The 16,645-nt window shown below is 28.4% G+C and overlaps 1 protein-coding gene across 6 annotated transcripts in view; it reads left to right on the top strand.

Annotated features, from left to right (window-relative positions):
- LOC111637123 (centaurin-gamma-1A-like) overlaps positions 1–16,645 on the top strand; it is a 158,885-nt gene that overhangs the window by 138,770 nt on the left and 3,470 nt on the right. For all 6 annotated transcript variants that reach the window (XM_023382565.1, XM_023382543.1, XM_023382550.1 and 3 more), the window contains 7 exons: positions 10,336–10,409; positions 10,527–10,604; positions 10,705–10,798; positions 11,488–11,605; positions 12,718–12,822; positions 14,171–14,255; positions 15,662–15,832. In XM_023382565.1, the coding sequence (XP_023238333.1) occupies positions 10,336–10,409; positions 10,527–10,604; positions 10,705–10,798; positions 11,488–11,605; positions 12,718–12,822; positions 14,171–14,255; positions 15,662–15,832 (725 nt within the window). The remainder of the gene's footprint in view (positions 1–10,335; positions 10,410–10,526; positions 10,605–10,704; positions 10,799–11,487; positions 11,606–12,717; positions 12,823–14,170; positions 14,256–15,661; positions 15,833–16,645) is intronic.

The raw sequence follows: 16,645 nt of genomic DNA, 5'->3' as shown, positions 1-16,645 counted from the left end.
AATTACTTAGTAAATTAAAAAAGTATACAAGATGGTCTGAAAATTTTTGATCTACTAGATCAAGAAATAGTTTTGCATGAATAATGATTATAATGTTAAATTTATTCTCAACACTTAGTTATACTAGCTAATGTTGGAAATTTAATACATTAAAAAAATTATCATTATTTATAGTGTTTAGCTATAAAATTTTGAGATTAATATTGAATGCCTTGCTGTTTTTATATCTGTCTTCATTCAAAAATAATACACACCAATGTACAGATTAAACTGGATGCAAATACTATGTATGTAACAAAAAAAAAACAGTAATTCATTAAAAATAATTGAGGTGGAGCATTAGTGAAGCCTCTTCTTTATGACTTAAAATATTGCATTCAATATCAAAATTTAATTGATTGATTTTTTGATAAACTTTGCCATTTTCCATTTATTGTGATGAGGAATCCAAAAATATTATAAAAAATCAGGGTCCATAATTTTGTTTTCAATATACAATGGAGTCAAAGTGACAATGTCCATACTCCCTGATGTGACTGAACATGCCTAATGGAGTTTAGGGATCAAAAATAAAAACAGCATTGTGTGCACCTAACAGAAAATAGATGCAAAAAATGAACAAAACACAATAACAAAGTAATTGATGGCAATAGCTATGTTCTTGGGTTGCCTCTCCATATTGGCAAGTGCAAGGATTATCTCTTCATATCTGGCCACTGCAATGATTGTATCTCCCATGCCAGCAGTGATAGGAATTGCCTCTCTCATGGTTGGCAGGTACAAACAGGGTCATGTAAAGGCAGGGGCAGAGTATGTGCCCAGGGTGACAAAATTTCAAAATTGTTACATTGGTGAACTAATAAATTAATAGAAAACTGTCACACAATGAATATGAAAAATTATATTATGAAATATAAAACTGTCACACAATGAATATGAAAAATTATATTATGAAATATAATGTGTGTTATATTAATAAAAAGTGATTTTATGATATTTAAATTTGTAACAGACTGATGAAAGTCTTATCCAAAAGTCCATATTTAAATTTTCCCTTGTGCCAAAGTTCAATATATAGGTACTGTACAAGGAGCCTCTTTTGCAGTGGCAAGTGCAAAGTTTGCCATTCTGTGACTAACAAGTGCAAGGATTACTTCTTTCTTTCTGGTTCTGCCTCAAATCTATTCAGACATAATGAATTCGCACAATGTTCTAGTAAAATTTGATAAAAGAATGCTTTTGATCATATTTTAATACATTTTTTTGATGTTTTATGAAAAATGTTTTACCCCATTTTTTCTGTAAATTCTAAATTACATTCTTTTAATTTGAGTTTTTCGAATAATTTAAATTTTACGATTGTGTAAAGCTGGTTGTTACAACAAAAATATAAATTAACATATCTTAACTTTATACTAAATGAGACTGAATAAGAATGAATAATAATACAATACAATTCTACAAATTTAATTCTTTCTTAAAACAAAGCATTCACATTTTAAAATGTGCTTCCTGTTAATGTAAATATCTGTAAAAAGCAATTATTATAAATGTTTTTATTTTAAATAATTAATTTTTTTGTTGTTTGGAATCTTTACAATATGCATTGGTTTCACATGGTATATGTGAATATAAATAATTTAAGACTGACTAACTTTTTCTTTGTCTCCCAGCTATATTCTGTTTCTGAGTGTTTGGTTGCAAAACACTTTATGTAGCCTACTAAATTTTTTTCAAGTAAAGAATTCACATTATCTTAAAACTAGAATTATAATAATAATTTTAAAAACTTTGAGAAATTATTCTATAATGAAAGTATATTATTTGTAAATTAATTATTACTTAAAACGGGTGTCCAACCTTTTTGTTTCTCTGGATCACATTGGAAGAAGTCATGGAATATTGGGCCACAAGTATATTATATGTACTTGTGGCCCAATCCTTAAATATACAAGTATATTTAAGGATGTATGTTTAACATGTCTAGATTATAGTAATAAGTATTAAAACTTTATCACGAAAAAAGATATTTTAAAAAATTACTTCTACACAGTTTCAATTTTTTCTTAGAAATAGATAAATTCATTTATTATAAAGGAGACGAGCGAAAATTATTTGAAAAAAACAAATATTTGTTTTATTTTGGTTTCTCATTAATAAAAAAAATGACAAAACACCATTTTAAAGTGCATTTTTATTTGACTAATATATTTATAAATAATATGTGGCCTAAAAAGTAGTCAATGCGCCAAATGATATTTTTTACGCCAAACTAAAAATAGGGTATCCAAATTTGTAACCGAATCTTGCTATGCTGGAAGGAATGCTAAATAAAACTGGAGTTGAGACTCAAAGGAATAATCCTTTGAGTCTCAACTCCAGCTTTATTTAGTCCTTTCTCATTCACACATTTCCAAGTATTTGAAAACATTTCCTTTCCACTCAAAAATAAAATATATATAAAGGTTTACGGCTTTGTGAAACTTCTTCATTGGGCTGCAGGTTGGACACCCCTGGCTTAAAACTTGAATTGAAAATTTTAGTGCACATAAAACTAAAGTGTTACTAATTTTTTTAAATGTATATTAAATTTTAAGAAATTGACAGTCTTTATACTATAACTTCTATAACTCAAACTGCACTTACTATCATAAATCAAAATGCTCCAAGAAAACCTTTAACATCAGCTTAATTTTGCTACCAACTAATGTTTTCGGACAGCTTCACTGACTACCTTCAGGTTCGAAAACAAAAAACTTCAAGTTGAAAGTTTCTTTTTCTTAATGGAAACTTCTAGAATGTTTCTTTTAAATCAAATCATCGTAGATTTGTTTGCATCAGTTTGTTGTTTAAATTTGCAAATTTGCTGCTTTCCATGCTGATGCTATTTTAAATGATTCCCAAAAATTTATGGCTTGCCCTTTTTTGTTGTATTTATTAATATACCATGCTTCCATATATTTTAGATGCCGTATGTTTGCAACTTTCTGTATAAGTTCTGCTTTATCCCAGTCAACCGAAACCTCTGCTGGGTTCTGCGATCACGTAATTTGCTAATGCTTTGACTGGTTGTTTGTATCTAATATCCCTTTTTATGCTCTTTCAACCTTTTGTTAGTCGATATTTTTATGGCCCCTATTTCCTAAAGTTCCTTTTGGCGCCTTTTATCGTGTAACAGTATTCTGTAAACCCCTGGAACCAGTTTTTTGTCTAAAGGTGCTTTGTCATTTCTTAGCATTTGAAAAATCGTCGGGTTCCTCTTAAAGGCTATTTTCTTATTACTTGCTATACCTATTTTCTTGTATATGCTTCTTGAATTTTCGGGAATAATTTAAACTAGCATCGGCATGGAAAGTGGCGGATTTGCAAATTTAAAGAACAAGCTGATGCAAACGAATCTACGATGATTTGATTTAAAAGATAAGCATTCTAGAAGTTTCCATTAAGAAAAAAACTTTCATCTTGAATGAATTTTTTTTTTTGTTTTCTAACCTGAAGGTCAGTGAAGCTGTCCGAAAACGTTAGTTGGTAGCAAAATTAAGCTGCATGTTAAAGGTTTTCTTGGAGCATTTTGATTTAGTCTTTATACTATGTAATGAGACAAATAAGTTTGAAAAATGAGTTCTTAAATATTTACCAAAATTTTTTACTTTGAATGTTTAAAACAATTACCACAAATATTTAAGTAACAATTTAATTCCATGAAATGGTGACTCTAATATTAAAAGCAATATTTCATGTTGTCATTATTCATTAAAACAAAAGTTAAAACAGAATTTGCAACTTTAAAAAATGAGAGAAAATTATCGGGTACACCTTTCGAATACTTGATTTAGTATTTTTTTTCCAGATACATACAATTAAATATTCTAAATTTGCTTAATTATTATTATACTTGTTGGACATATGCAGTCTCCAAAAAGACAGTTATGTCTTTTGAATTCTTTTGTAAATTTGTTTAGTAAAATTTTCTCAAATTAATTTAAAATAAGAAGACTTTTATGTTTTTTGAACTTTTATTTGGAGTACATCATAAGTTTAACATGAATCCTGTAGTTATTTCTGCCTCAACCTTTCAGTTCAGCATGTACAAAAATACTGTAGTTTCTGTTTTAATCTGTAGGAGGCTATTTCTACCCCTCTTCCCAATAGTGAGTAATGATAGTTAGAATGCATTGTTTCAATAGTTTTGGATGCTGGTTACTGTTATGCAAAATTTAAGTATATCAACAGTAGGACCCCCTTGAAATTTGAATCCTGATTTCATTATGATAGTTAAGAAAATGTGAGAGTTTATATGGGAAGCATTATTACTCATTTGAGTTAAGTTTTTTTTAGCTATGACTTCTTAATTTAGCTATGTCTTTAATTACATCATCTCTATTAGACTTCAGCCAAACATTTGTAGATTATTGTGCAATGATAGAAATCCTTACAGTTTACTACAAAAGCCAGGGATCTATGTGATTCCACTCTTTTGTGAGTATTTGTATCTATTATGTTGAGGATGTTAGCTTGTTGCATCCAGAAAGATGTAAAGTAGGCCAAACATGCAGTTGAGTTATCTAGGGTAGCCTTATCTGTGTTTGAGCCAATTTATGCAGAAACTCAATTCCTCCATCCATTGATAGAGAAGCTTTGTATCACCAGCAACAAGCCATGTAACCGCTCTATATTAGAACTCCCAAGGCATTGTATGTTACTTTATAAGCTACTTAGTTGAGATGTTTATTACTTTAGTTTTGTTCTGCTGGTTGGTAGTTTGAATTTGGTAATGACTTCTCTAGCCTTCCTTCCTTTAGTCTTTAGTTTTTCCATGTCAATTATTCACACATTGCTATTTTCAGTTTCTTTTCTCCAGATACCAGTTATGTTGTTATTATATTTTAATTTTCTTTAAACTTATGCAAGCTTATTCTATATTTTTAAAATTATTTTAATAATTATATTTTTGTTCTATTTATCCAAACTGACTTGTAATTTATTCCAATGTGTGATGAGCCATTTGATTTTGGAATTCTCTACCTGTAGATGATAGGTATGAAAACAGTTGAAAGGTAATATTGTAAAATTTCTAAGTGTTTTAATTTTATTAAATTTGATAACCTTGATAAACAGATGTGCTTGTTACTTATTCATATCTTTATCTTTCTTATAAAAGTGTGGCTTAATAATAAACCAAATCAAATAATAGATTTCTATATTCATTCTATATTCTAGATAAAGTTGGATATACTGAGACATATTTCAATTTTCTAATGAACAACCAAGCTCAATACAGTAAATTTTAACAAATGAATGCCAAATAAATAAGATCATTCGAAGTATCTTAACCACAAAAAAATTTTTCATTTCAAATGTGAACAGTAGTTTTTTTAACAGATTTAGTTACAAATCTGGCTTTTGGTATCCTGTAATAATGAGATAAAAATTTTAATTTAGCACTTTACTTGAATATTTAAGAGATGTACTCCGTTGCTAATTCAAATATTACAAATGCTGCTATTATAAGAATTTCCAGACAAGATCCATCAGTTTAGAGATGAGGCTTTGTTCCTTTACTTTTGATATTACAGAAAATCATTATGATGAAACCATATCTCACTATATTTTAATAGCATTTTCAAAAAAGGACTTATTTGTGTGTTCTTTCTGGATCTCTCCTGCAGGCCTTGGAACAATCACTATTTTTAAATTAGTCACTTTTTCTCAACTATTTCTGTGATATATTACTATTTCTCACTTTTTTTGCTGTTATGAACAATGACATTTTTGTGATGCTAAACTCTCACATGTTAATTCATTAATTAATGTTTAAGTTCTTAAATTGGGATTCCCATAATATTTTTCTCTTGTTGCATGTTAAAAGTTTCATTATTGTGTGACTTTTGAGGTCTTAAAAATGTTATTTATGCAATTTGAAGAGGTATATGATCTCAAATTCATGTTATTGCATAACTAACACTATAGTCTAATATCAACAACAAAATATGTTTTTCAAAATACAATATTTTAATTCATACAGAGCCCCTTACAATTAACTTTCACATCTTCAATTTTAGGGCAGGTGTTAATAAACCAGTCTAAAAATGAAAACAAAGTGCAAAAAATGATAATGTCATTTTAAATTACGTTTATCATTTTTCAATTTTTATTTTAATGGTTTTGATAGTGTAACAAAAGTACCAATTAAATATTTTTTTAAGTTAATAATAATTTAGAAAATTTTTGGAAAGTTTATTAAAGAACAATGTAATAAATTTATAGCTTTAACAGATTACAGGATTTATTGATGAATAATAAATAAAAATAGTGTTTTACTTTCTCAGTTTGTAATGTATATAACACGGGAAAATATTGTAATCATGTCAAATTTGATCCTCCGAGTTTTTTGCACATCTCCATGTTTTGAGACAATCTGAATCTAAAAGGCAAACAAAAATTACGTGTGTTGCAAGCAGCCTAACCCAGCAGCAATTGGAGGCTATTAGAAGATATATAATGATAGACATAGCCAAAACACAGAATTTTTCATGAGAGCCATCCATATAAAAAGTGCTATAAACAAAAAGCTGTAGGATTAATTATTGGCTCTTCTTCATTTGAACCATTATTGTTTAAACTTGTTTTTTGTCACAGACTAGCTTGTTGGAAAGCAGATGCTTACAGAATGTATCTCTTGAACTTGCTTCAATGTCACTCATTCAACCTAGAAAATAGTCACATGGTCACTTTCATAAATGGTTTGTTAACCAATCATTGTTGTGTGTCATCATTTCATAATGGACCAAATTTGCCTTAACATTGTCTTATAATACTTGTTTCCTAAACTTAGTAAGTAAACTAATTCAAAACATAGAAGTTTTGTAACAATAAATCTGTCTCCTTTAAGTAATGTTAACAATTTATTTATTTTTTTGGTGGTTATGTTGTAGGCCTATCATATCACTATGGGAAAGTGTTGTTTTAAAAATAATTGGTTACTGAAAAATGATGGCACAGGCTACAAAGTTGGCAAGTGGGCAGAGAAACACAGCAAAGATGAAGTATTTTGTAAAACATGTATTGCAGTGATGTCTACCAGGCATAGGGGTTTCCAGGCTCTCACCCAGCAGCCAATACATCTAAACATCAAGAGTTTTGTTGGTCAGTATTACAGCAACAATTACACCTCACATCTGGACCTATTAAAGTTGATAGTTCGTGTATTTCAGATGATGCATGTGATGCAGTAAAATATTTCAAATCATCAATCTTATCAACAACAGCTTCTGCAATTAGATTGTACAAGCATCTTCATCAACTGCTGAACTGATTTGGGTTTCAAAAGAAATTGCATGTAACTTTTCAGCAGCATTCATGTGATGGAATTTTTGATGTGTTCTGCAAAATGTTTCCACAATCAGTTCCTGAAATTTGTTCATTGAGCCAAAAGAAATTTCACTATATTATGAGAGATGCTTTGGCTCCCTATTTTAAAAAGCAAGTGCAAGACATTGGTGATGCTAATTATACATTGTATTATGATGATACCACAAATACTGCTGGATCAAAAGAACTGCAAACATGTGTATGATATTGGCCTGAGAATCAGAACAAAGTTTTAAGTCATTATCTTGAGACACATTTAACATGTCATGCTACAGGAGATGAGATATTTAAAAAGCTTGTTTCTGCACTTGAAAATTTAAATTTGTCAATACATAAGTTGTTGATGCCTGGAAATGATGGGTCTGACATAAATAAGTAGATCCATTGTCTCATTAATGAAGAGGTGACTGCGCTTCATCAGAAGAAACTTGTGGATGTTGGATTTTGCAATGTGCACATTTTACACAATGTATTTCGAGAAGGTCTTTCAAAGTTTGGTGAAGATGGGTCTGGTCTAATAATGTTGATACACAATTTTTTTCAGTGATACATTTATTCCACAGAAAAAGCTAGGCCTCATGACTTCTTTCTATCAAAGAGCTGCCATATTTTTAAAAAAGACTGGTATAAAAACAGAATTGTATTTTATCTGCTCTAGAGCACAAGTATTTATAAGTTTCACAAGAACACTTCAGAAAGAACAGCCATAAATCCACTTAATTTATAATAAAATAAGAATTATTTTATGCACCTTAATGGGGAGTGTGTGCAAAGCCTAATTCCTCAAATCTGGAAGTATAATGCAAGAAATATTGAGCAAAGAAAATTTCTTCCAATAAAAGATATTGTTTTTGAGTGTGTGCTCAAGGAGAACTAACAGGTCTGAGTGAATGAAATCAGTTGAAATTCCTGCAGAATGTACAAGAGCAATCTTGCAACTTGCCACTATATATTTGAAAATGCACCATTATCTGGACATTTACTTTGGAATTTTTCCTACCTTTAATCTGGTGAAAGAGAATCTAAAAGAAGTTGCAATGAGACTCTCAATCTTCAAGCTGTAGCTTCTACAACTTGAAGATGTAGCTTCTACAACTTGAAGATTGAGAATCTCTGAAGAAAGGAAGTGGCCACTGATAATTACTGGAGTCATTATATTTCAAAATGTTTTCCCTGGTGACTTGAAGTTTTCAAGGTAGTCAAGGCATCTTTAGCATTAGCACATGGAAATGCAGACACTGAGAGGAATTTCTCTGTATCCAGCAAGTTTTTAACAAATAATTGATTTTGCTTGTCAGAACTATGAATGCCATAATGATTGTCAAAGATTCCTTGAAATTGTTCAGAAACAATTCAATCTTGGTACTGATCGTAAAAGATTTGCTTTCTTTAACTCTGCTAGCATATACAAAATTATCAGATCTATTTTGATGAGAAGTGAAATAAAGATGAGAAGCAGAGGAAGGCAAAAGAACAGATTGAGCAGTCAAAATTGCAAGCCCAATTGAAAACAGAAAAACCTGAAAAAGGATGAGCAAAAATGAAAAGAAATCAGAAAAAGCATGTTACTTCTGGGAAAATGTTAGACTTGGCAACTGTGATAGGCTCAAGAAAGCATTGAAAAAACAAATTTTGAGGAAGTTGAATTAACTAAAGCAATAAAAAATCTCTTCCTAACCTGTTACCGGTGTATTCTCCTTCTATAAAATCGAAACCAACAAAATAGCTCTTTACTACTGTTTTTGAACCTTAACAACGGTTCTTCTTCAGGTATTTTTGAATTTCTGATGGAAATGCAGCTCGTAAAACATTAAATTCAAAAATATGTACGTTCAAATGCATGCTTCCCGTTTACGTCTTTGTTTGTCATGCGCAGTCAATTCCAATATGGCTATCGTAAATTACTGTTCATAAGCGCCTGCCACGCTACTGATAGCGTAATCTCTTCTTTATGATTGATGCATTGATTATATGTAAGGTTAGCTAAGTATATGCTGGCTGCCTCCAGCCACTTGATATGGTGTATGTGCCATGTGGTGTAAATAATTCTGGCTTTCTTAAATTCAGGGTCTATATTTGGATCAAATGCATGAATTGCCAGAGCCATCATGTTCCTTTGCTTCTAAATATCTGCAGTGTGTTCTTTCAGTCGAATTTCTAAGGATCGTTTGGTGGAGCCCACATACACAAGATTTCTATCCCATTTGCAATCTATAATCAGTATGCTGTAGACCCCTGATAGCTTATCCTTATCTGGTTGATCTTTTCTGTTGGTTAGGATGTTAAATATCGAAGCGCATCTTCTGTAGGCAATACATATAGGGTTATTTTTAGCTATCTCACCATATAGCCCTCTAATATGCAGATTATAAGTTACTGGAATGATCTTATCCATATTCTCCCTATGTGGTAGGTCTTGAGCTGGGTTTTGGTATCCATGTGTTAATTAACTTGCGTATGAGCTTGCTGTATCCATGATCAGAGGATATTTGATGTGTAAGCCGTAGCTCCGACTGTAGGGCTCACTCAGTAGAAGAGTGTGTGTGTGCTTTCTTAATTAGGGCTTTAAAGGTGCGACCTTATATTGTGGTGGGTCACATGACCCTACTGGTATGTATATGCCTTTTGATCCTAACTTCAGAATATAAATTCTGAATTTATTAAATAAATTTTTAATTTAGAATACTGGCTTTGACAAAGCCGGTATTCTGAATTAGAAGATAATTTTTTTATTAATCTGCTCTTATAATTATTTACTTATTAAATGTATTAATAAAGTTTATAAAAATACTTACTTAATCTGATTTGATTATTATATTTAATAATTATTATTCTTCAAATAAAAGTGTTGCTTTACAGAAGTAAAATGTATCTTATTTGTTATGTTTTTTTTTTAAATCATCAGTTTTATCTTTGATATTTAGTTATGGTTGATGTAACTTTACATGTTTACATTTTCAATAGATTCTGATGGCTATGAATTCATCATTGTTTCACTTGACAATAAGCAGTGGCATTTTGAAGCTACTAGTACTGATGTTAGTATAAATTTAAATACTTTTCTTATTGAATAAAGAAATAATATAGCTAATTATTATATCAGTTTGTTTTTGATGTATCTATTAAAATAATTAATGCATTTTTATTTCAAACAGGATAGAGAAGCTTGGGTGAGTGCCATTGAACAACAGATTCTCAACAGTTTGCAGGGTAATGAAAGTAGTAAGTCAAAGGTATGAAATTACAAAATTACAACCATTTTATAATTTTTCAAAAACAATAGTAATTTATTAGATGAAAATAATATCTATAATAAAACTTATTTGAAAATAGACACGTCTTAATAATCTGGTTGATACTGCATCAATTCAAGCTATTCGGACAAGCATACCAGGAAATACTAATTGTGCTGACTGTGATGCACCCAGTAAGTTTTATTTAATTCTCTCAGAATCTATTATAATCTTTAAAAATTATTAAGTAAGACCAAATTAGTTATTATTCTCATGTTCTGGCAAGAATTAAAATACTTTTGCATTTATCATGAAATGGATTTTTCAAGGCATTAATTTCACATTATAGGGGCATGCACAATGGGAGCTTTTCTTGCTTTCAGAAAAGTAATAAATCTAAAACTTTTCAGTATTGTCAACTACAAGTGTTGAAATTATCATTTCATCTTTATTAGTCATTTATTGTTTGATGTTATTGTCTTTTTAAGAGAATTATTTTGTACATTTTTATAAGTTTAAAAATACAACTGCTCAAAGACAGCTTTCCTTTAAGCTGATTGCTTTTGCCATAGAACCTCTATTAACAAAATGAAGATTAAGAGAAGTGATGCTTTCATGACTTTTAAGAAAGCTGTGAAAAACAGCATAGCAAGAAAAGCTATAGATAATGAATATCCCTTATGAAATTTTCATTGACTTTTTTAACAGCTGAGTATAATTATAACATCATTTCATTTTATGATATTTGTCAAGAATGAAAAATTTAAAACTTCTAAAAATTGTACATGTATTGATTTTTTAAATGTTCTACATTATAAAAACCTATTTGATACATTTTTTTCATTATTAATATTTATTTGATCATAAGATATGTTTGTTTTAGATCCAGATTGGGCCAGTTTGAACATTGGAGCATTATTATGCATTGAATGTTCAGGAACTCATCGTAATTTAGGATCTCATATATCTAGGATTAGATCATTAGATTTAGATGAATGGCCGTAAGTATAAGTTTGAAATTTTTAAGGTATTTAAAGGGATGACAATATTTTGTAATACTAAAATTTTCTTTCAAATTATTTTATATATAATAATTTAATACAATAAGTAATATATCTGATTTTTAAAACAAATGAATGTAGTTACTCTTAAAAAACTCGCTCACATAAATGAAGACAACACCCAAAACCCAAAAGTTTAACTCAAAGTAGTAATTTTACTAATGTTTTCATTTGTAATAGACACCTTTAGGTAAAATACATAGAAAGCAGAACTAAATGAAAATAGAAAACATAACTTAGCTGATGTTCTGCGTAGCTTTATAACAAATATATAACAGGACTTGGCCAACAAAGCCTTCTTCAGCCAATTACTCTTCAAACACTAGAAAAATTATTTTACCTAGTAGATGCTTGTTACAGACAAAAATGTTGTTAGAATTATTGTTTTTGAGTTAAATTGTGCTGGTTTCAGAAATTAATGTAATTTTCTCTCTTTCCGAGTTTTACATAAAATGTATTTGACTATGCAGAAATTGTATGAAATAAAATACTTGTCAAATGTATTTTTAATATTTAAAATCTTTGATATTTTTTTTTTTTTATAAACATTGTAGTAATTTGCATTAATATTAATAAATACACTGTTGTGTTTGGTTTAAGTTGACATCTACTTTCTTTTTAAAAACCTTGAATGTTCTTATTAATCTGTTTTAACAGAATTGTTATCATAAATTAAAAAACAGTCATTTTATTGTGATTGTGTGCAAACAAATATGTCAATAAACTTTTTAGAAGAGATCAATTGGATTTGTTGATTTATTAGAGAGAGATTTTGAATTCTGTTCATATGTCTGGATTGATTTCTGTTCTAAAACTGAGTAAAAAAACTTAATATGCCAAACAATTGCCAGATTATCTGTTAGGCTATATTAAGACCTTAATATGACCCAGTAGATAATCCAGCAGTCATTTGTTAATTTGAATATATTGGATAGTATACATATATAATATGCATTCAAATATCTAATTTAAGAAAGTTTATTTAAAATTTATTATAAATTACTTTTTTGTGTAAATTAAAAAAAAATTTTAAATTAAATAATATATTACAGACCTGAACATATCAGTGTCATGATGTCATTAGGTAATACTATAGCTAACAGTATATGGGAAGGGAATATTCGTGGAAGAGCCAAGCCTACTCCTAATTCTAGCCGGTAAGTTATGAAAGTTTTTATTCAAACATTTTGAAACAATTAGAAAAAAAATTTTGAACTTATTTGTTTAGTATAAATACTAATAATTAAAAAAAAAAAACAATTAGACAAATTCTAACAATGAATTACCAAGTCATTAATTAAGCTTTACATATATTGGCAGTCCATGATTGGTGTTATACAATACTAATCAGGGATTTATATCTAAAGGTATAATCCATTGACAATATCTCCTTTGAGGAACTGTTGTAAATGGAATATATAATTACTGTTAGGTCATCCAGGCACTAATAATCATAAGTTATAACTTATGGTTTTTTAACTATGATTTTTTAGTGCCTAGATATCCTAGTTTAGTTATAATGTTGTTGAATGATTTATGTTAGTCTCCAAATATTTGTGTATAAGTTATAATACTATTTCAATAATTAAAACTGTATAAAAGTGGTGTTAATAGTGTGTATTTTTTACATAAATACATATTTTTGAGCAATTATAATACAAATTAAATTAGTGTTGAGTTCCTTGTGTTGTAATAGCCATTGTCAAGCCTTTTTGTTGTTCTTATTTGATAGTGGTTTAACATCTGTTGAAAAACTTACATTATTAGCATAAGTATTATATATTCAGAAAATTATAAGCCAGTTTTTCTATTTTATGAATTTTTTTTTTGTTTCAAATTGTTATAATTTGGATCATTGTAAATCAGACTGATAGTATTTGATTTGATGTTTATTCTTAAATATTCTTAAATGTTTATTCTTAAATATTTTCAAATCAAATACTATCAGTCTGATTTTACAATGATCCAAATTATTTTCAAATCAGTTTTTAGAAACTCAGATTTTTTTAAGTTTCAAAATTTTTAATAAATGTTTTCCTTTCTTGTTTAATTAATATTTATATTATTGTTATGATTTTCTTATATTTTGAATTTAGTGTATAAAACTTCCTAAAGTAAAGCATATTTGTTCTTCTATTCTTGAAATTATTTAACAGTAAATAATAATTTATTATAATTTAGTATTGTTAATAAATACTGTTTATATATTTGTGTGACAGTTTTTGATTTCTGAAGACAGCTATTTACATTTGATTTAATTCATATTAAAAATTTATATTCATTTTATTAAACATTTGATATTTATGAATTAAACGAAAAGAATAAGTATTTTGTTTTTATCAGTGAAATAAGATTTAAAGCCTGAAATAATGAAGACACAAGTGAAGAGTTAACTTTTCTTGCTTCCTGACTACTAATATCTTTAGAAATTGCAATATATAATAATTAATAAAATATAATTAAAATATTATAATGAATGTTTAATAAAAGTTATCGAAATTATAGAGAAGAAAAAGAAAGGTGGATAAGATCTAAATATGAATTAAAAGAATTCTTAGCATCAACAAATTCTTCTATGACAATTGGACAGGTGAGATTTTACTACTTAAAAAATTTTAAATAGCAAATTATAAATGCTCTAAAGTAAGAACTTAACGATAAAATATATTACGCCAATTATATATTTATTTTTTTGCAATCTCCCAAAAAAAAAATTATTTGCAGAAATTTCTTACTTTTAAATGTAGTGATATGTGATTGGTAACACTATATAATTTGTTGTGATGCATGCCTTATTCTTATATACTGTACATGTGTATATATAAACAATATATACATTCATTTTTGAACATTCTTAACAGATAATTTTTAATATTCATGTTACACTACTACTACTCTAATGTAATACGATAAATGAATTACACACAATTTTTGTTTTGAATGACTATTTTAAAAATTACTAGATAAATGGACTAAAAGAGAAAATAAAAGAAAAATGATGATAATTATAGAAAACTATTAGAATGCAAATATGTACTGATTACTTATTATAAAGTGTTATTTGAAAAAATAAAAAGTATAGTAACAGAATTTAAAATACAATTAAACATTGTTTAAAGTAAAGACTAATAGAAAATAACAAAAAAGTTAAAGTTAGATGATGATTAAAGGAAAAATGTTTATTTAGTTCCATGCACATGCCAGGATCCATACATTTATATATGAGAAATAAAGAGAAGTTTACAAGTTATAATTAATTCAATAATTCGTTTTTGTTCTTTAAAGTGTAATATTCCTTGTTCAAGAAATGTTCCTTGGCAAAGTTAAGATACAACTTTGAATTTGCCACCTTCTCCTCTCTGTGCATATTTTTAGATGCAAGGACACACTCACAATCTGCACAAGAATATGCATACATCTTAATTTTGCAGAAAACTGAACAAGTAGAAATCAAGACACTTTTCTCATTCTAGTATTTGTTTTTATGTTAAATACACTTTCAACATATGATGGGGCTGTGAATGATAGTTCAATATTTTAACATGCATCAGGCAATCCAGATGCCAATAAGCAAGGCACTTATGGACAGCAGCAAGTTTTTTTGAACTCATTCAAGATTATCATAATCATTTCCCTGAGCTGCTAAATCATTATTTAAATTTAAAAATTATTAATGTGGGAAAATGTTAATTAGTATTGTGATATTTTTTCCAGCCTTAATTAATGTTTTGAAAACATTATTAATGCTGATACAGTTCTTTTAAACTTTTATGTGATGATTAATTTTTTATGTCAGATTCTTTCTTCTTTCATACTCCATGGAAACTGCAAGGAGATATTTCTTTTTGCTTCTAAATGTAATCTATTTATTATGATTTTTCATATAATTTCAGGTTTTAACTTTTAATATAAACTGATGTAATAGTTAACGGTAATTCATTAAGGCTTTTAATACATTATTATTATCTGAATGAGTTTAATTTTACATTTTTGCAGCAATTGATTGATTCAGTCTGCAAGTCAGATATTAAAAGTGTAGCCTTAGTCCTTGCTCACGTAACAAGTCCTGACCAAGTCAATGTTCCTGTTAGTCCCAGAGATATGCGCTTACCTCTTCATTTAGCAGCTGCTCTTGGAAATTTGGCAATTTGTCAACTATTAATTTGGGTAAGTGTTACACACATATATATTTTTAATGGTCTTAATCAATTGATATATGAAAAATTAAATAAATATAACATGTTAACTGCTATACACAGAGTAATAACCATTATATATTGTTTGTTTGTTGTGAAACCATGTTTGTTGTGAAACATTTAGAAGTGTTGCACACTAGATCATGTTTTAAAAACATGAACTAATGTTCAACACTTCTAAAAAAAACCATAGTCTGACTTTTGATTATATATATCATATACAGGGCTGGTGCCAGGGTATTTTACACCCTAGGCAAGGTTTACAGATGTGCTGCTTATTTCACAAGTTAGATATTATTAAAGATATAATAACATAAAAAATATAAATTATTTTGGCATGCTTTTGTTAATTTAATAATATACAAAGTAATATACGATATGTATAACATATGAAAATCAAATTTTAATTTTTCGTGCTTTCAATTTTGCAAATTTTCCACTTATTTTTAATCTAGTTTAGAAGCTTGCTTGAGTTTGATTGAAATTGTTGCCAAATCTGTTAACCTGTTTTGGGACATTGTTGAATGCAAGTATGTTTTAACAAGTTTAACTGTGAGAAACTATGTTCTCCACTTGCTACTGAAACTGGAAGTAGGAGAATTCTTAGTGCAACAAAAGCGTTGGGTATGCAGTCAATAAGCTTTTGCTGTACTATAAAGAATACTACTACTTATGGTGGCATGGATTTTGGAAGTCTTTGAGCTACTGCTAAGATCCTCAGCATTAATATCTTTCTTGAAAACATTTTGATTCACAATACTATTATTTTTGCAATTGTTTAGTA

Source organism: Centruroides sculpturatus, unplaced genomic scaffold, assembly GCF_000671375.1.
Source record: "Centruroides sculpturatus isolate CEXI.00-Female unplaced genomic scaffold, Cexi_2.0 scaffold60, whole genome shotgun sequence".
In the NCBI taxonomy this organism is placed as follows: domain Eukaryota; kingdom Metazoa; phylum Arthropoda; class Arachnida; order Scorpiones; family Buthidae; genus Centruroides; species Centruroides sculpturatus.
Note: the sequence above shows the minus strand (reverse complement) of the source record. Positions and strands in the feature narration are given on the sequence as shown.